The following is a 21060-nucleotide window of genomic DNA, read 5'->3' as shown; positions in this document are numbered from 1 at the left end:
GTTCTCATTCTTATCTGACATCTGTCTACATTAGTTGTGGTGGTGGGTGGATGTGCCTCTTGGATCCTGGGCTGGTGGATGGGAGCTGATCAGGGATGGTCCCTCAGGAGTGGTGGGGGGAGCTTTTCCTCCAAGATGTGAGGTATGGCCATTGTGGTTCAAAGGGACTGACTCTGGAAGGAAACTGCCAGGAGTTTCACAGATCCAAGGACAATTGTTGAGGGAGATGTTTGTTTGTTCACCTGTTTCATCCTCCCTTGCATTTTTCCCTCTGCCAAGACAAAGACAGAGACCCTAAGCACAAGTCTCCACAGGGCCCTCCCAGCTTGGTGGTGTCCTTGGCCCATATGTGCACATGACTGGTCTCATGATGTGCATGCTCTGGCAATATCACGAGTTCTATAATTATTACACCACTGCACCTCAGTCAGATTAGGAGAGTAGTTAAAAACTGTCTGTACAATGATACTTGCTTTAAATTTTCCTGAGGAGCTACCCTCGTTGTATTCTTTATTTCTTGGCATGACCAAGTGAGTGATCCATCTTTTCAACCTGAATGATCCTTTCACATTTCTACTCATAGAGAACTTCCTTCTGATCAGTTTCTACTAGTGGAGAATTTACTTGGTTTTTATTTGTGTGGAAATAAGCAGAATGAGTTTAATTTTATATACATTTTCAAATATTCACAGCAAAGTTTTGCCATGTCAGCTATTTGGGAAGGCACATCAGTGGTGTCCATTACACTTATTTTTCCATTCTTTTGAAAGCAGCATGCAGCCACAGAACTTTTCTCATCTTGCAAAATCGAAGCTCATTTGTCAGACAGTAATCATCAATTTCCCTCATGCTCTAAGAAGTCACCATTCTCCTTTCTCTATTATTTTATTTACTCTGTGTACTGTACTTCATATAAGTAGGATTGTACAGTCTGTATTCTCAAGGTCCATCCTTACTCTACTATCAGCCAGGATTTTCTTTGTTTTTTAGACCAAATAATACTTCATCATGTACTACACGTAAAAAAATCTTCCTTGGGATAGGAAAAGGGCAAAATTGTAGAATGAAACTGACCATACTATCCTATATACTTATACGAAGAGACCACAGTAAGTTTTATTTTTATGTATATCTGTAAAGCACGAGTTAAGAAAACTATAAATACATGGATGGAAGACCAGTATAGAAGAAGAAATGAAACCGGGTCAGGGAGGAGGGGAGGGAAAGGGGAAGTTCTCGAGACTGACTTGGAACAAACTATATTCCATGCTTATGTATAACTATAATGCACAGCTAAAAATAAAAATATTCTTCCTCAATGTACCCTTGAGTATAATAAATAATCCTGTAGTAATTATAAGCATATAAATATCTCTTCAAAAGAAGTAGAATTGAAGGGTCATTTGAATGATCCTTTTGATAATTTGGGGAACCACCAATCAGTTTCCCATAGAGCCTGCACTACTTTCCATTCTAACCCACTAGGGTTCTGGCTCCATCACATTCTCAGCAGCACTGGTGTTTTCTGTTTTAGTTGTGGTGGTGGGTGGATGTGCCTCTTTTTTTCTGGACTGGAGAATGGGAGCTGATCAGGGATTTTTCTGTTTTCTGTTTCTTTCTGTTTCATCATGTGTTTGAAACTGGATCTCATTGTGATTTTCATTTTGATTTTGATTCTCCACTTATTATTGTTATTGAACATCTTTCCATGTGCTTCTCAGCCATTTGCATATCTTCTTTGGAGAAACATCTGTGGAAGTCATTTGCCCATTTTAATATTGGTTTGTTGTTTTCTTCTTATTGAGGTATAAGGGCTCTTTATATCATAGATCTTAAATTCTAATCAGAAATATAATTTTCAAATGCTTTCTTGCATTTAGTGAGTCATCTTTTCACGAATGACTGTGTCGATTGATGAATCAAAGTTTTGGGGGTTGATGTAGTTCAGTTTGATTCTTCCTTTTGGTGTCTGTGCTTTTGATGTGCTGTTCAAAAAGTCCCTGTCAAAATCCCTTGTGATGGTCTTTTTCTCTTGTGTGTTATGAGTTTTATATTTCGGATCTTGCATTTAGGTCCTCTATTTATGTTGAGTTAATTTTAGTCCATGGTGTCAGATAAGGGCCCAACTTCCTTGTTTGATGTGTTGCTATCTATTCAGTTTTCTCAACAGTATTTGTGGAAAATACTGTCCATTTCCATGGAATGCTATTGTCAGAAATCACTTGAGAACTTTTTTTTTTTCATTTCTGAATTTCTTACCATGTTTTATTAATCAACATTTCTATCTTTTGTGTTTGTATGACTGGTAACTTTATAACATGGAGTTTTGAAATTATGACAGGTTAGACCACCAATTTTGTTCTTGTTCAAAATGTTTCTGTAGTTGGTTGTTTTCACATTCCCTATCATTTTAGGAGGGAATTTTAAATTTTTGCAATGAATAATCTCTGCATCATGTACAACAAGACTGGGATCTTAATTAGAATAAGATGTATTCCATGTTTTTATGAATAAATCAAAATATTCTCTACTTTCATGTAAAATGAATAAGAGTAAATAAAAATATGAAATAAAAATGGTATTCATGAAAAAAAAGAAGTTAGGAATTTTTTTAGGGATGGAACAGAAACTGTAGATTTCTTTGGATAGTGTTGATATGTTAACAAGTTTAAGTGTTCCTGCCTATGATCATTTGATATCTTTCACTTTTTGGTGTTATTCTAAGTTTCATTGCTTGTTTTAAAGTCTTCACGTTTGATCTACTTGATTGGGTAGTATTACATTGGGTCTAGTATTACATTTTATTTTACTTGTCAGATGAAATTGTTTTCTTTATTTTCTTTCTATATATATATATATATATATATATATATATATATATATATATATATATATATATATATATTATTATTAGTGTATAGAAACACAATTTAGGTGTGTGGGGTTTTGTATTGGCACCTTTGCTGAATTTATTCATTGTGGTGATTATTTTCTTGGAATCTTGAGATTCTCCAGATATAACTTTATCTCACTTATGAACAGAGGTTATTATACTTCTACCATTCCATTTGGCATGTCCTCTGCCTGTACTTCTTGCATATTGATCTGGCCAGGATTTCCAATATGTTAAAAATAACAAGTGAAAGCATGTAAATTTGTCTTCTTTCCATTTTGGGAGGAAAATATTTTGTTTTTTGATTATTTAATATATTAGAAGTTCATTTCTTATGTGTGATCTTTATTTTGTTGTTGTTTGCATTTTTCTTTTTTTTTTTTTTCAGTATCAAGAATTGCATTCATGGTCTCACATATGCTAGGCATGCATTCTCCCAACCACAGAACTAAATCCTGACCCTTTTAAAAATGTTGAGACAGAATCTGGTCAAGGGGTTCAGGGTGGTTTAGAACTTATGTGTTTTCTGCCTTGGACTTTGAATAGCTGGGATTACAGGTATACACCATATCATCCAGCTGTTTTTTTTCTTCTATTTCTAGTTGTTTTCAACTTCTAATCGTGAAAGCTTTTCTTGCAAGATGGATGCAATGACAAGGTTTGTAGTTCAAGGTTCTTTTGTGAACAGATAATTGAAGGAGACACTCACTAGACAGAGCATGAGGAGTTACTGAAGTGAGAGTACACTGCTTTAGACAAGGGCAGTGGGCTCACCCATGGGAATGGGAGGCCTTGAGGCAGAGAAGGAACTGGGAAGCTGGCTTTGACAAATAAAGAGACCAGATCTGGGATGCTAAAGTTAGTGATAGGATATGACTATCACTCCATAGGATATGACTACAACTGAGTTTGGGAAATAAAAATTTCTATCAACAGAGAATGTTGATAGAAATTTTGTTTCTGTAGCTTCATTGGGAACTTGACTAATTTCAGATGAGATTAAGTAGAAGACATTGTTTAATACTGCCCTACTTCTCAAATTAGAGGCCTACTGACTGCTGGGGGTAGATTTTTTATGTGTTATGATATGGTGTATACCTGTTATCCCAGTTATTCAAAGTCCAAGGCAGAAAACACAACCACTTATATGCTAGCTACTGCAGGGCTTGGAACACCTCATTTGACCAAAGAATCCCTTTTCGAACTAAATTGAGGTCAGGAGCCTTACCAGAAATAGGTGAGAGACTTAATCCAAAATTACTGTTCTTTTCTGTAATTTTAGTTTTGGATGGACATATGGGATCTTTATTTAGTTTCATGGGGTGCTGAGAATCTAATCCACAGCCTCACACAGTGCCAAGAGGTTGATTCAGACACATCCCTTCACAAAGCACTTTACCAAAGAGCCACAGGTGAGGCCCCTTCATTTCCATTTTGAAACTGTTTTCTTGAGGCTTCACAAAGTGGTGGTCTGAGGCGAAGACCTTCCTGTCATGCAGGGGAATTGAACAATAGGTAAGAAAACAGCCCGGGGACAGACTTTTCCACAAGATGAACACTAGGGCATTGACAGCTCCTGATCATGCTACTTAGGTTGCTATGTAGCAAAGTAGGGATTCTCCACTGAGACCCTTACCGGTCACACTGATTTCTGAGTTTTCTGAGATGCTTGGCTTTCCTTTCAACAATCCAGGACATGGCCATTTCACAGAGCTTGGAGCTGGTGCATATATTGGACACAAAACCACGAGCCCCTTCTGGAGAGAGGCCAAAATTCAGGAAAAATACAGGAACTTAGGAACATAGTAGGTGTTGCCCATCTGCAAAGCAAGATGCAATCTATTCATATATTCACCAGGATGAGTGCTGGAAAGCTTTCCACTGATGCATTCTGTTTCTCAATTCTTTGTTTCCAGAGACTCAGTAAAAACTACCTGAGATCAGTCTTTGGAAGGGCACAGCCAAGAGTAGGAGTGATTAAAGGCTCAGTCACTGTAATCTCCTCTGCCACCTACAAGGTTGTGAACTGCTGAGCATTTTCCATTCCAGTATGTATTCACAGATATTCTTCTTCTTCTCCCTCTAATTGTGTATAACTTGGGGTGATGGTAATGTCAAGGCATTGTTGTGGATGACACTGGGAAGTGATATTGTGTAGCACATGTTCATATACACATTGGATTGATTTTAATATTTTCTCTTTGAAGTATTGAATCTCTGACCATAACCCATACCCTACTAGACTCTGAGTACTAATCCTCACATATGCATAAAAGCAAACCTAAAATTAAAAAAAAATGCAGGCAGTTCAAAGGAGGAATTGTGTATACTTTGATTTTCCTTTTGCTTTATCAAGGGTGTGTGTTATAACACTAGTCACATTTTCATTCTAATACTTCTGCATGGATCGTCAAATTTAACAAATATATAACTTATGGATTCCCTTTCTCTGTAGGCTGGGTCAGAACATGTATAGTTATATACATATATATTGCCCTTCCTGCTATCACAGGTAAATTCATGTGTGTACTCTGACTTTGGCAAATACAAATTCCATGAACAGATCACTCCCCCCAAACCCCAGGGCAACTGAAAGTTCAACCAATGGTGAGCTCCATAGTTGAACAAGTTTATACATAACCCCATGTAGAGTCAAATGAATATTTTTGTGATCTTTGAATGATATATGTTCCATTTAGAATTTGGATTTGCATATCTATTGCTACTTTTACTTGTATTTAATATATATATAATTCTTTGAAATATATATAATTCTTTGAAAGGAGTTTTCTCACCCCTTAATGGTTCCTGAAAGAATCGAGACCCACAGTGCCACCTACTTCATCCTTGGATGGTGGCTAGACCGATACAGTGAAATATTTGAAATTCTCATGACCAGGAAGCACTGGAGATCCATCGGATCTCCTGTTGCTCATCATGAATGAACCAGATAGTGCCTTTATTGACTGGAATTCATGAAAATGGTGTAGAACAGAGATGCCATTGAGTTGGAGCCTACTGGGAACTGGGCCTGGAGCAGTGGAGTGCAGGTGTATGATAAAACACCTGTGGTGGAGCCATGTGGATCTGTCATTGGCTTCCAAATGACATGTGACTGACATGGGGAAGTCAGCAGACCCTTATATGTAAAGGACTCTTGTTGTGGGGAGAGGCTTTGGGGTGATAATCAGAATCAGATTGCTACTCTAAGTGGGAAAGATGTATGGGATAGCAGCCCAGTTGGTGTTTTCTCTTGCAGAACCTGACTCACCACCTGTGACAGAACTCCCTCCAGTGCTGTGTCCCAGTTTGTTGTAGGGACAAATGAAGCAAGGCACTGAAGATAGCAGGAAACAGTTTTATTTGGCTGCAGCCAGGTTCAGAGAGCACAGCTTTTGCTTTTGTCAATCAATCTCTCCAAGTTCAGGGAGTTTCAGAGTTTTATACCCAGCATGTAAATAGAGGGGCTCAGAGGTTTACAGTCTGCAGAAGTTCACATAAAACCAGATTTTTCTTTCACTGTTCTGGGCAAGTTAACCCTTCAAGGACAACACTTGAGAAGAGGAGAACTTCTTCTTCCCTTTCTTCCTCCCTCTGCCAGCTGTTATCATGGAGCCCATTTGTAACTTTTCTTAAAAATGTAGACATCTCTGTGAAGCCCAGATCACGGCCAGAAGCCTTGTTTGCACTTTTCTTCAAGGTACTACACTGGATATATTTGTGAAAATAGTAAGGGGGTGTCCAGCACCTGGAGTGCTGGTATCTTCCTGGCCAGTGGCCAAGTAAACAGGGCAACACAAAAATAGAAAGTTTATCTACATTGAACTCTTTTGCAGAGACTCTTTGGCTGACAGTCCCTAAATCAGCCATGGTGAAGCAGACTTTTCTGTGGGGAACGGGGGTTCCACTTCATTGGGTCCCCCTCTTCCTCCAGGGAGAAGTCTTTTCTGCTGTCCTTTAATAAAGCTTCAACTTTCCACTCTAAACTTGCCTTGACGTGCTTCTCTGGTGTTATACTTCAGCATTGGGAAAGCAAGGCCTCATTACCAGTAAACAGCAGTAACAATAACAGTCAAGGGACAGAGATAATGCCAAAAGTAAAGTCAACATTTAGAATTGAAGATAATAATAATCTTTAGCGATAAGAATTCCTTAATTTAATACTTTAAAAATAATAACAATATGTTGCCAGGGAGCAAATTTGTGACATATGCAGTCAAGGGGAGAAATAAAGAATGTCCATGCATTTCTGCCCCTTTCAATTCTTTATTCACTCAAATTCTTAATACAACTTTACTCTACAGGTTCCTAATGAAGAAAACAACAATCCTTAATGATAGGCACTGCAGTGGAGATAATCAAATAACACCAAGCAATTCTAGATTAACTAATTCCCAGAAAACAATTTTAGATTAATTCTGAACATTGCAAAACAGATTTAATCATGACAGGCTAGTGACAGACATTTCCTCTGAATGCTAAGATCAAAACTCTCAAGCCTTAGTCTTTATGTCCTGTAGATGCACACTCACTCAGACAGCAGTGATCAGGTCCCAAATCAAAACAGGCTTTTTCTGGTGGGGAGTGGACGACCAGTTGAAGAGAGGGTCACAGAGAGAAGTTGCAGCTCTCACAAAGGTCCAGACAAGGCGGTAGAGTTTGAGAGCAGGGAGGATCACACAGAGAATAGGAAAATGATGGCAACTGATGGGATGTCAGTGTAGGTCCTCATCAGGCTCTCCAGCTGGAGGACATACTTGTTTAGGCTGGCTGAATCCCTGTTTATTAGCTCTATTTTTTTATACTATTTTTTTTTACCACACCTTGTAATTATCAGGTGCCATCAGATTTCTCATTTACCCTGAGGTCAGAAATATCTGGTCTGGTGGTCTCTATCCTGATATTCTCACCTTTCACTCTTATCAGGAGAGGAAAGTCTGCCAGAGGCTTTACTCAGTTTATCATGGTGAGGGGAAGTAATTTGTCTGAGGCCATATTAGAGGGCTCTGTGGGTGTGCCTGGTGAAAAATGACCTCTAATAATGACCTCAGGTTTCAAAATGGAGTTTTTTTAAAGGGAGTGAGAAACTGATGTGACTCCATTTTTGAGAAACCAGCCTCTACCTCAGAGCAAAGCCTGTCCAAAGGGGTTAAATAAAAATTCAAGTTTTTCTCCATACACAAAATAACTATCTAAGCATACTTTATGCTGGACAAATCCTTCAAGATGGGAAGTAGCACAAGCAAATGTGCTGAAGGCTGAAACTGATTCTGAAAGCTAATGCCTCTCCCACAGCACACCATCACAAAGTGAAGATTTCTAAAGTCTGGGAGACTAAGGTGGATATTTTGGAAGAAAACAAGTACTCTTGTGATACTAAAAAATTGTAGAGGAAAAATGATTCATAAAACCCATGAAATGCAGGAACCTCAGAGTTCTGAGAACAATCTCAGATGTAAGCCACCCAGTAGACCTGCCTGACCATTACATTTTGTTCACTTTAGACCTTTTAGAGTGGGAAATAAACATTGATTAAATAAATCACTGAGATGTGAGGTTCTAAACAACATTTATTTTCTCAACTATACAATCTAAAACATTACTCCTAATGGATTAAAGCACAAGAATCTGGGACATATTTTTCAAGGCTTTTTAATTTTATTAGAATATACATTTAATGTGCCACATTCTTTTCCAAATTTCTTATGTAATTCAAAATTTCTTATGGAACAATATCAAAGATTTGACATTATGCTTGACGATACTTAGGGAGTCCCTTCAAGAACTGTAGAGTCATTCCACTCATGCCAAGATGATATCATATTTACATAAAGAGTGAGTTTTTAGGTTATTTGTGGTATAAGGTACAGATTCTATTCAAAACATTAGCAAAAAGAAAATACAATCATTGTCAGATGAAGTTCTGATATATAAAAATAAAATAACTTAAAAAAATTCCAAGCTGGGCATGGTGGCGAATGCCTGTAACCTTGGTTGGCTCTAGAGATTAAGGCATGAGAATTGCAAGCTCAAACCCAGTCTCAGAAATTCCGCAAGATTCAGTCTCAAAAAACAAAAAACCAAAAAAAAAAAAAAAAGAAAAAAGAAAAAAAGAAAAGAAAGAGCTGGGGTTTGGCTCATTAGTTAAGTACCTGTGGGTTCAATTCCTGATTTAAATAATAATACTAAAAATAATTCTAAATGACATCATGAAAAACACAATAAAAATTTGTAACTGAACTTTTTTTAGTGGTAATGGGGATTAAACCCAGGGCCTTGTGCATGTGAGGCCAGCACTCTATCAACTGAGTTATATCCCCAACCCTATAACTGAACATCTTACTAGACTCTAGTTTCCTTCTGTGACTTTTGTGCTTTTGCTATTCCTTCTCTTATTCTATACTTTCTGCCAAAATTTTCTTCAGAAACAAAAAAACTCCCTCTTTACACAAATTATCTTCATAAAGGAAAATTTCTTGACATATTCACCCCTTTGGTAAGGATTGTCAAGTCTTCTATTATGAGTTAAAAACTCTATCCTGTTCTTTAATTCGGTACTTCTGCCTGTTTTTCTGTCCTTTTTTTTAAAATTGTGATTTATAACTGCATAGTTACAATTATGGTTTACATTGCTTCCTTGCCTTAGAAAAATTAAGCCTTTTGCACACTTATCTCTAAATCCCAATACTCATGCTTTGATTTTTCTTTGTGTTCAGCTACATCACCAAGGTGGTTACAGGTCTTAATGCAAGCAGTTTCTGTTTGATCTGGTCCTGGCTTCCTCCTCCCATGTATGGTGCTCAAATTTTTTGTGCTTGGTGAGACTTTTAGTGAGGTTACATCACATATACCAGTTTTGATGTAATGAGATGTCTTTTTGCAAATGTGGTGGATGTGATAAGTGGATGTGATATTGGGACTTCATGGAGATAAGTGACTGCAGTGTCTACCTGTCCTGCTATGAGGTCTTCTTCATGGTATAAAAACATTGTCTTGTCCCTTGTTTACAAAACTTGAATTGATGGAGTATACAAACCAAGCTTCATGTAGTTCTGATCTCAAAAGTTATGACCACTACATGTCTACATTGTATAGAGCACTTGCTTTTTTTCAGGGCTACTTTACTTTAGAGAACTCTGAAAAATTCTTTTATAACACATAAGTAAAGAAAACAGGGCTGGGGATGTGGCTCAAGTGGTAGCGTGCTTGCCTGGCATGCGTGCGGCGGCCCGGGTTCTATCCTCAGCACCACATACAAACAAAGATGTTGTGTCTGCCAAAAACTAAAAAAAAAAAAAAAAAAAAAAAAAAAAAAAAAAAAAATTAAAATTCTCTCTCTCTCTCTCTCTCTCTCTCTCTCTCTCTCTCTCTCTCTCTCTCTTTAAAAAATAAATAAATATATAAATATTTTTAAAAAAGAAAAAGAAAACAATATTGGGAATGTTCAAATTTTCCAGAAAAATCTGAGAGCAATTATTAATGATTGACAGATAATCACACTGAGATTCCCAGAGTTAAGTGATATATCATAGTTTATAAAGTTACTAAGTGAGAAAATCTAAGATTCAAATGAAATATAGCTAAGGTTTTACACCTAAAAAATACTATAATATTCACAACGTCTTACACCTAATATATTATGAGGCAAGGCTATTACTTTATTGGCTTCTCCATTTAATATTTTCATTTTAGAAACATTTTATTAGTAGAAATAATAGTATTTCTGATGATAAATATATAAGAAAATATTCAACAACTTCAACATCCACAATGTTCAATAGAAACCATGTAGCGTTTTTATACCTTTATATCAGATTTTTAGAAAAAGCATTTATAATCTGATAGTTAAAACCTTTTTTTTAAATTGTGCTACTATAAACATTTTTGTAGCTGCATTCTTGTAATATGTTGTGATGCCCTTCAGTATATGAATTGATAAAGAAAATGTTCTTTTTGTACAAAATGGGATAATGCTTATCATTAAAGAGAATGAAATCATGGCATATGCAGGTAAATGGATGGAGCTGAAGAATATTATGCTAAGTGAAGTAAGCCAATCCCCCCAAACCAAATGCTGAATGTTTTCTCTGACATAAAATTGCTGATATGTAATGGAAAGGAGGGAGAAGCATGGGAGGAATAGACAAACTATAGATGAGGCAGTGGGGAGGAAGGGGAAGAAAGGGAGCATGGGGATAGGAAAGTGGTGGAATTAGATGGATGTCATTACCCTAAGTACATGTATGAAGACATGAATGGTGTGCCTCTGTTGTGTACAAGAGATATGAAATATTGTACTCTATTTGTGTAATATGAATTACAATGCATTCTACTCTCTTTTATAACAAATTAGAATAAAACCTAAAAATTACGTTATAAAAGATTGTGAGCAAATTCAGAGGAAATAAAATATTTAAATACAAAAATAAAAAAGCATGTTTATATATGTTGAAATGTTTTATATATTCCATTGTGGAGTTTGTAATACTCAAGAATAACTGTAACATATTATGAAAAAAAGCAAATACTTTTGAAGCAACTAAAATATATTCATTTATTAAAAAAGTAATATATTGTCTCATTTAAATCTATTCTTTGAGTGAGAGAGAGAAAAACAGAATACAAAGAGTGATTAAGAAAGTAAAACAAGGGCTGGGGATGTGGCTCAAGCGGTAGCGCGCTCGCCTGGCATGCGTGCGGCCCGGGTTCGATCCTCAGCACCACATACAAACAAAGATGTTGTGTCCACCGAGAACTAAAAATAAATAAATAAATATCAAAATTCTCTCTCTCCCCCTGTCTCTCTCTCACTCTCTCTTTAAAAAAAAAAAGTAAAACAAAATAGGTAGAAGTGGAAAACTAAATATACAAATGAAGAAAGAAGTCTTAAGTACTAGAGAATCCATGCTAAAAATAAGAAAATTAGTGAACGAATGATAAGACTGTGAGGAATGACACATTATTTATCCTCTGATAAATCTCTGAAAACTTATTTTCTTAGGATAAAGATAACATATGAAACTATTTCTCACAAGATTAGACATGATTTTGAAATTACTTATTCATGAAAGTTTATTAAATAATATCAATACTAGATACTTCCTGGAATTTTTCTTGAAGTCGATGAAATATTTTATATATTTTAGAATATGTATGTGCATGTGCACTCTAGAACACTATGTATAAATGTATATATGTTTTATCTAAGGTTAACTTTTATATGTATGTGAAATAATTTGATTATTTAATATTTTTCTAAATATAATGGTAAATAAAATATTTTTTGTAGAAAATATAATGTGAGTGATCTGTTTATTTTAAAGTGTCTGAATTTTTTTTACATAACTGGCTTTGTGAAGCCAGTCATTTCTATATTTTAAATAAAAGGTGTGTTTGAGGGGGCTGGGGATGTGGCTCAAGAAGTAGCGTGCTCGCCTGGCATGCACACGGCCCTGGGTTCTATCCTCAGCACCACGTACAAATAAAGATGTTGTGTCCACAAAAACTAAAAAAATAAATATTAAATCTCTCTCTCTCTCTCTCTCTCTCTCTCTCTCTCTCTCTCTCTCAAAAAAAAAAAAAAAAAAGATGTGTTTGAATAAAAGCATTTTAAGAAAGCCTCCATTCAATGATGAATAAAATTCCCTATTAAAGAGTATTGGCCATTTTTATTTTTTTAGTAGAAAATGTTTCCCATAAAAAGAAGCAATGGATGTTAGCCCACCACAGTACGCTAAATCACCTTTCACATAAACCTATGGCAGGGATGCTAAGAAGATTATGTTTCAAAGCACAATGGATCTCAAACATCAAATAAAACTCTAGGCTTCATGAAACCAAAAGAAAAGATTTTACCAGCACTTTCTATTTACCGCAGAGCCTTCTCTCAAAGAAGTAGGCAGTCCTATGCTAAGTATTTGGTAGCATACCCTTGGTGTCAACATTTCCTATTCTTCTATAACAATCACTGGAGGTCCAGATTTCCCCTCACAGTCAGAATTCTATTTTCTTCTATAGGGTATGCTCACAAAGCAAAACAAATAGGAGTTCATGGAAAAGGATTGTTTCACTCATATTTTCCTTACTGTCTTTTTTCTGGAAACAAACAGAAGGCATCTGTCTTCAAAATTGCTTTCACCATAGTTTACTACAATTTTCTAATCCCAATATTGGACTGCAGGAATCTCTTTTGTGAGAGCCAGTGTTGAGGGTCTTCTGCTGCCAAACAGAGGCCTCACAAGCCATGCGGAATGTGGATGAGCCATGTCATGTCTTGTGAGCTGCATGTCTTACACATTTGCTTTCCAAAGGAGTCAACCTGATGTGATTTAAAAGTCCTGTATTATATAAAATATGATTTTCTTTGAAATTGGCCATCTTTATTCAGCTCAGCTAGTGTGCTGCTCCTAATGGTCTCTGCATTAATACTAGTGAAACACAAAAGAGCAGTGGGCCTCAACCATTATTTTTCACCTGTTTCAATCCAAATATTCTTCAGGACTACTTCAGGATTTTTTGTATAAAAAGCCCAACCATCTTAAATAGGTTAATATACCAGTGGATTAAAAGGCCCTATTCTTATAGCTTTATGACTCTAATTAGCTTGAATGCTTAAAATGGATTTAAGTTATAAACCATGCTGTTTTGTTGCAGTAAATGGTATTGTGTATGTGCATCAAATCACTGTATCAGTGTGAAGTAAATGTATGGATACTTAGATCAAGACAGCAGAGGCATGGGTGAGAAATTCTACACATCAAGAAAGAGCTGAAAGACCTGTGTTTGTGCCTGGAGCTGGGATTGTGACTCAATGGTAGAACACTTGCTTAGCATGTTTGAGGCACAGGGTTTCATCTAAGCACTGCATATAAACAAAATAAACAAAATAAAGACCCATCAACATCCAAAAATGTATATAAATAAATAAAGTGCTTAAATACTTTCTCAGAAAGTATTTCTCAGTCTATGCCTTTTTTAAGAAAATAAGAACAAAATGAAATGTTTCACCCCTTGTAGAAAAGCTATTACCTTCAATAAAGTGCTGCTTATAAATTTATTTCTTCTTTGTTATCCTGTGAGGAAATTACAACATGTTGAAAATTCAGTTGTATGTTATCAGCCAAAAGAATGATTGAATATCAGAGTTTTTCTTCCTATGCAAAAATCACCACCCTTACTGTTATTGTAGGAGAAATTAATAAACACAGAAAGCTTGGCTATTCTCACAAAGTTTATGTAAACATGTTACTCTAAATTAAATTTATATAATCAATTATGATTTGCTACCAATGCAGATGTCTTGTTACCATTTGGAACACATGAAGAGGTGATGAATTGATCGCTATTTCAGTTTCAAGAGAAACATTTCCTATAAGGGTTTCTGTATTTTGTCAAGAAGATAAAACAAGAACAGTAAGGACTTATTGATTCCTGATCCATGCAAAAATAACTGAGAAAGAAGGGTGATATCACTTAGAAAATGTACACAAGTCTATAAACCACTTTTAAAAAATCATATTAAAAATAAATACAAACAACTACAGATCCAGTTAAGAAAAAAATCAGCTACTCCAGGCAATAAAACTACAGGAGATATCACAATATCAATACTTGAGAAATAGTGCCACTTGTTATCTGATCCTATCACTCACTGAAACATTACCCAGGAGAGTCAGAGCCAGTATAAACACTCCAAGAACCATTTAGAGCACACTATTCTTTAAGACCTCAGAAGTAAATGTAGCTAGAACCTACTGACATACTAAAATTGCTTATTATCACAAAGGTGAACCAATATATTCTGCTTTACAACTCTCTTGGCAGGCCAGAGAACAGGGTAAATTTATTATCTACAGCACCATAATGCTCACAAAGATCTCTGTATTATTCATAAGACTGCATATAAATTATTAAAAAAAAACATATTTTTTCCAGTTTATAACATTGTTTTATACATATCAATACATTATGTTGTGGCCAGGAAAGTACATATTATTACTGACAGCTGTTGACATGATTCAATAAAGCCCCAAGGGGTTTCACTGATAATCCTAAATCACAACTACTTTTCCAAATAAAAAGCCACTTCTATCTCTCACAATATTTAGAGGAGGTTTGCAGAAATGTCAGTGGTTCATAAGGAAGAAACTTGGGCAGAAGCCCCAAGAAACCAGTGTAATTTTCTAAGTTTAGTGGGGAGGAGAAGGGGTCTTGTATATTAAAAAATAAGCCCTTGTATATTAAAAAATAAGAAAATGGAGTCTCTCATGTGAAGATTAATAAGTCTATTTTTGGAAAGAGAGTTTCTGTCAGACTTTGCAGTATTTTATTTGGTTTCTTATCTTTCTCTTCCTGTGTCAGATGGTGAAGTGCCTAATTTTAAACCGCATTTTGAGATGAATGTCCTTAAAAAAGTTTAGAGATTTTTCTATTGACTTAGAATTCCTCTGCAGTTTTCAATTTTGCAAGTCATATTAAAATAGGCAGACTGCGTAACCAAATGTTATTCGGATGTCTTCAAATAAATTTAATAATTTCTTTTTTATTCCATGTACAAAGGAATAATTTAATTACAATGAATAAAAGATAAATTGAGAGTAGTTGGTTCTTTTCATAAAGCAAAATTTTTTAGACATCAAGAACTCCATGAATACAATTTTGAGCTGAAATATGGGTGGACTCCTCCTGCCCCGGCTGGCCCCAGCGCACCTCTGGCACACATGTCCACCCAGAAAGTTAAGTCATGGGGGAGCGAGATTGGCGCCTCTGAGGCCCTGGCTCCAGCTCCCCGCCCCCGGCTCTGGCTCCCCGCCCCCGGCTCCCGCCCCCACCGCTGCTGGCCTGGCTCCCATCCACGGACTGGCCTGCTCTGCCAGAGCCTCCGCCGCCCTGCCCGCTGCAGCTCCCTCCTGTCAGGCCCTGTAGTGCGGCGCCCCTGTCTCTGCCCCTGGCGCGGACAAGGGCGGCCGCCTGCGGGGCGGGGCTCCCCTCCTCCTCCTTCTCCTCCTAGAGGCTCAGCCGGGGGTTGCCTCTGACACTCCGCTTCACCTTCACACACCCCCAGCACTTCCCGAGTCCTGCCTCCCCTCGCTGCCCTGGGGAGAGCTGGAGCCTAGGCTGTCTCCAACACCGCACCAGTCTGGGCGGCAGGCGCTCGCTTCTCCAGTGGGGGCCACAGCTGCGCCCGCCCCCCCCAACCCCCCCCCAGCCTCGACACTCACCTCTGGCCTGCACCAGGGGCTGCAGCCTCCCCCGCCTCGCGCTCCAGGACTCGTCTCCCGAGTTCTCCCAAGGCGCTGGAGCGCCTCCTTTCTCTCCGGGGACTCTGCTTCTCCCCCGCCACTTCCCGCCCTCCCCACCCCAAACCCCAACTCCCCAGCTCCATGGCGCCTCCAGGAAGCAACTCCCCTTTTCCGCACACTCGGGCAGCGGTGCTCGCACCCAGAAAGAGCCCTCTTGGGGGATCTCAGCTCCTCGGGGCTCCGCGTGGGCACTCACAGCCGGGGGTGGGGACCCGGAGCCCCCGCCTACTTCCCATCCGCCCTCGCAGCCCCTGGGGAAGGCGCGGTGACTGGCTCCAGTCATCGGTCCCTCAACAAATCATTTTTTCCTCCATTAAAATCATTAGTATTCATTCAACGAATTCTTTTTTGTTATTTTAAAAAAATATATATTTCCCATGAACTGAAAGCATCTCCTGTTAATATTCTAACCTGAGAACATAGTGACCTAAGAAAAGAAAAAAAAAAAAAGACTTTTGTAAAGAAACTAAAATAAAAACTATTTAATTCAATAATAGTTTGCATCTACCTATACTTGGAAACTAATCTTTTTTTTTTTTAATTTTTTATTGTGGGTTGTTCAAAACATTACAAATTTCTTGACATATCATATTCCACACTTTGATTCAAGTGGGTTATGAACTCCCACCTTCACTCCATACACAAATTGCAGAATCACATCAGTTACACATCCATTGATTTACAAATTGCCATACTAGTGTCTGTTGTGCTCCACTGCCTTTCCCATCCTCCACCCTCCCCCCTCCCCTGGAAACTAATCTTTAACTAAGAAGTCAAAATGAGAAACTTTGTATTAAGGACTATCTAATTTAAGATCTTGGATCTGCTGACAATGGTGTCAAAATGTGAAAAGAAGCACACCTAAAACTTCTGAGTCCAACAATTAAAAACATGAGAGTATAGCAGGCCCTCAATATTAAAGAAATAAAGGGTCAGAATCTTCTGGTACAGTGCTTTTCTATTATGTGTAAGGTACTGGGTTGAACACTCAGCAGCACATTAAAAAAAACAACAAAGAAACAAACTAATAATGATATTATATCCATCTACAGCAACAAATAAAAATTCAAGAAAAAAAGGACTGTGTCTTAGACTTGTGTACCCTCACTACTTGTATATATATATATATATATATATATATATATATATATATATATATATATATATATGGTGTGTGTATATATATATATATATATATATATATATATATATATATATAGAGAGAGAGAGAGAGAGAGAGAGTATAAATTTTTCCTTTGATGCTTTTTCAAGTAACTTATATTACAGGTGTGCATCACAATTCTAGAATCCCCCTACCCTTCTTCTTATTATTATTATTTTGAGTGGATGTGAATTGCATTAAATGCCTTGGGTTGACTTACTTTGAGGGAGAATTTCCTTCCAATAATAGGACCTAACCCAGACAGAAGTGCATTGACACTTATCACTGTATATAAGGTTAAAGCAATTTGTGAATAAATATGTATATTTATTTATGGAAATGATATCACAGTTAGTTTAAATTTTTATTTCACTTTTCTGTTCACTGATTTTATGAAAAGCAGCTTGAGGTTTAAACTCATTAGCAATTTCCTTAGGCATCAAGGTCCCCATATCTCTCACCCCTAAAAAGAGACTCACAAGTATAATTTTAAAGTTTTTCTATTCAAATTAAAAATGAAAAACAAAAGTTAGGCACAGTGTCATACATCTGTAATCCAAGTGGCTCAGGAGGTGGTTGCAGGAGAACTGTGAGTTCAATGTTACCTTCAGCAAAAAGTAAGGCACTAAGAAACTCAGTAAGACCCTGTCCTTAAATGAAAAAAAAGGAGGAGGAGGAGGAAGAGGAGGAGGAGGAAAAGGAGGAGAAGAGAAGAAGAAAATAAGAGCTTAAACAAATTGTAACTAAAAACTCTATATTCAATATATTATCACGGACTGACACTATGAATTTATTAATACATACATGCACTTTTGGAAAACCATCTTAATATTCACTATTTACCTGAAGTCTCAGGCATATCTCAGTTTACTGTGTCCAAATTTCACATTGAGAGCTATGGATTCATTGACATCAGCAAGATGAAAGGCCTGAACCACTCATTTTTATGTCCTAGGTGATGGAAAACACTTCCTGGACATATTCTCAACAGGGCCAAAGAACAGGAGAGACAGTGCACATTGAGACAGCTGACAGCTCCAACCCAGAACTGTACAAATGTGGGCATTATTTCTCACTAGATTCTAAGAACAGATTCATTCCCATTTCAGATCCCACATGGTAAACATAAAGAATTGGTGTCACAGGAGGTGGATGGTGCCAGGTCTTCAGATATTTCAGCAGCCCAGACTCTATAATATAAATACATTAAAGGGAAACTTATTTGCAATTTTACCTTGACCCTAGAGGCAGGATTGAGATATTTGGCTTTTATAATTGTGCTAATATTCAACCAAATTTATAAGGTAGTGGGAGAATATTTTCACAATTAAAGGCATATATGTCTATAAATATTTTTCTATAGTTCAATACAGTTTATTAAGAGAATCAACAAAATTTTAATGAAGAAAAAATAAATCACTGTCTATGAGATGACTGCTGTTTTTCATACAACCTCTGCACATCATGTGATTGAATCCTGGCATCCAGCCTATAGTGAATAAATTAACTAATTATCTGTCACTAATTAACTCATTCTAAAACTTATTAGCTCATATTTTGGATGGTCATCAATTTAGGCTCAGTTCACCTGGAATCTTTGCTGCATATGATTAGCTGATGGTTGGTAAATACACTGAACTTTAGAGTGTAATCTGGCTGTCAATAAAACACCCTGATATTTTTTCCCAAAATAAGTCATGATTTAAAAAGTATTGTGGGCTTGTTCTCATGGAGGTAACAGTGTTCTGAAAGCAAAAACAAAAACATTCAAATGTTTCTTGACCAGATACCTGACTAATACTCTTTCATAGCAAACAGCATTATATAATTCATAAAAAATAATAAGAGACCATATTCAAAGTTTTGGAAACACATTCTACATTTTTCTAGAGTAGGAGTAAAAACATATCATCTACTTTCTGTATATAAATGAAGCTGAAGAATTGTTACATGTTGGCATTTATGATTATTGTACCTTTTATAATAGATGAGGTTCACATAGGTATTCAGTGTGAAAGAATATTTGCTAAGTCTCACAAGAATATTTGCTAAGTAACTTTACTGGAATTGAGGTTCAACTTAACCTTATCTCAAAGCCAAAACTCACCTCCTCTAGGTTACATGAGTTATCAATATTTTCATATTCTCTTGGATGTTAGATAGTGACAGTTGTTGGAGACCAGCTCCAACAGGGGATCTCAGGAGATGAACGGATGGTGAGGATTCGGCGAAAGAGGGGTGGAAAAACAACACAGACACCAAAGTGAAGGTGTTGATCCCAATCTTTACTTGTGAAGTTGATCATATATATTTTTCATTTTGGCAGGCTCACAGTACTTTGTAGTTACAAAAGAGGAATCATTGTTCAAAGAAACAAAATATTACGTAGCTACAATTAGAATAGAAGAATGTATCTTGGCTTATGCATAAGCAAGCATTTGTACTTTCAGTTCGTGTTTTGCTTTGAGCTGCTTCTGCTTAGTTAACTTTTAATAATAGTTAGAAATGTCTCAAACTATGGGCCTATACCCTGACTATTCTTTCTTGACTTACTGACTGGAACCGGTGCCATGGTTACGGCAAGTGGTTGACTTGTTATTGATTTTAATCAAACAAGAGTAAGAGCACAAACCATTGTGCACAGGAACAAGAACAAGTTGCCCAGTGTTAAGCACTAATCTGTCTTCTTAAGATTATTTTTTTCTTCTCTAGATATTAATTTAATTTTTCAAAAACTTCCTTGACAGGAATACAGGGAGTTTTTCATTAGACATTAACAATTTATGCTCCATAGCTGAATCATTGCATTTAGAGCAAACAGATCTATTCTTTAGAAGTAGTTGCATTAATTGGGAAAGTCATGTTTTTTTTCCTTCATACTTAATGGTCATATGAGAAATCACAACTATACTTATTAAAGGAATACAAAAACAAATCAGCCCATTCCCAGAAACATACTGTGCTCCTCCAGAGGATGGACACCTTGCACCATCCACCTCAGTAGGGCCTTGCCATTGCCTGAGTCAGGGGAGGGGTGCAGCAGACACTTATTCAAAAGAGGAGAATTTTTGTTTCTTTTGTACCAGAGATCTTACCCAGGGGCATTTTAGCAAAAAGTCACACCTCCAGCCCCATTTTATTTTATTTTATTTTATTTTTTGTACCAAGGATTGAAGCCAGGGGCACTTAACCTTGGGCCACATCCCCAGCCCTATTTTGTATTATACTTAGAGACAGAGCCTCACTGAGTTGTCTAGGGTCTCACTTTGGCTGAGGGTGACTTTGAATTTACCATCTTCTTGCCTCATTTTCCCATCCTTCTGGGATTATGGTTGTGTGCACCTTGCCCAACACAGTCCTGGCTTAGTTTGTTTGTTTGCTTGCTTTAGTATTTTTTAAATATTTATTTATTTATTTAGTTAGTTAGTTTTTGGCTGACACAACATCTTTGTTTGTATGTGGTGCTGAGGATCGAACCTGGGCTGCACGCATGCCAGGCGAGCTCACTACTTCCCCCTTTCTTATATAAAATATTTGACCATACCTTATTGGCCATGTTTTTAGGGGGTGATAGAGGCTCTGTTCCTCTAGAAGGCCTTAGAATATCTCCTGATCTGAGCGAGCATCTTCACTAGGAGATTTCGTGGTGGCCTTGGCATATTTTTGGAGGAGACGGTTTTGAGGGGGGAGCATGCCAACTGCCA

The 21060-nt window shown here is 37.0% G+C and overlaps 1 protein-coding gene across 1 annotated transcript in view; it reads right to left on the bottom strand.

Moving 5' to 3' along the window:
• LOC139704315 (uncharacterized) overlaps positions 1-16477 on the bottom strand; it is a 37657-nt gene extending 21180 nt beyond the window's left edge. Inside the window, exon 1 of the mRNA XM_071607272.1 lies at positions 16114-16477. Coding sequence (XP_071463373.1) covers positions 16114-16477 — 364 coding nt within the window. The remainder of the gene's footprint in view (positions 1-16113) is intronic.
• Between the last annotated feature and the right edge of the window lie 4583 nt (positions 16478-21060).

This window comes from Marmota flaviventris, unplaced genomic scaffold (genome assembly GCF_047511675.1).
Source record: "Marmota flaviventris isolate mMarFla1 unplaced genomic scaffold, mMarFla1.hap1 Scaffold_49, whole genome shotgun sequence".
Lineage (NCBI taxonomy): Eukaryota > Metazoa > Chordata > Mammalia > Rodentia > Sciuridae > Marmota > Marmota flaviventris.
The sequence above is the reverse complement of the archived record's forward strand: the minus strand, read 5'-3'. Positions and strand labels throughout refer to the sequence as shown.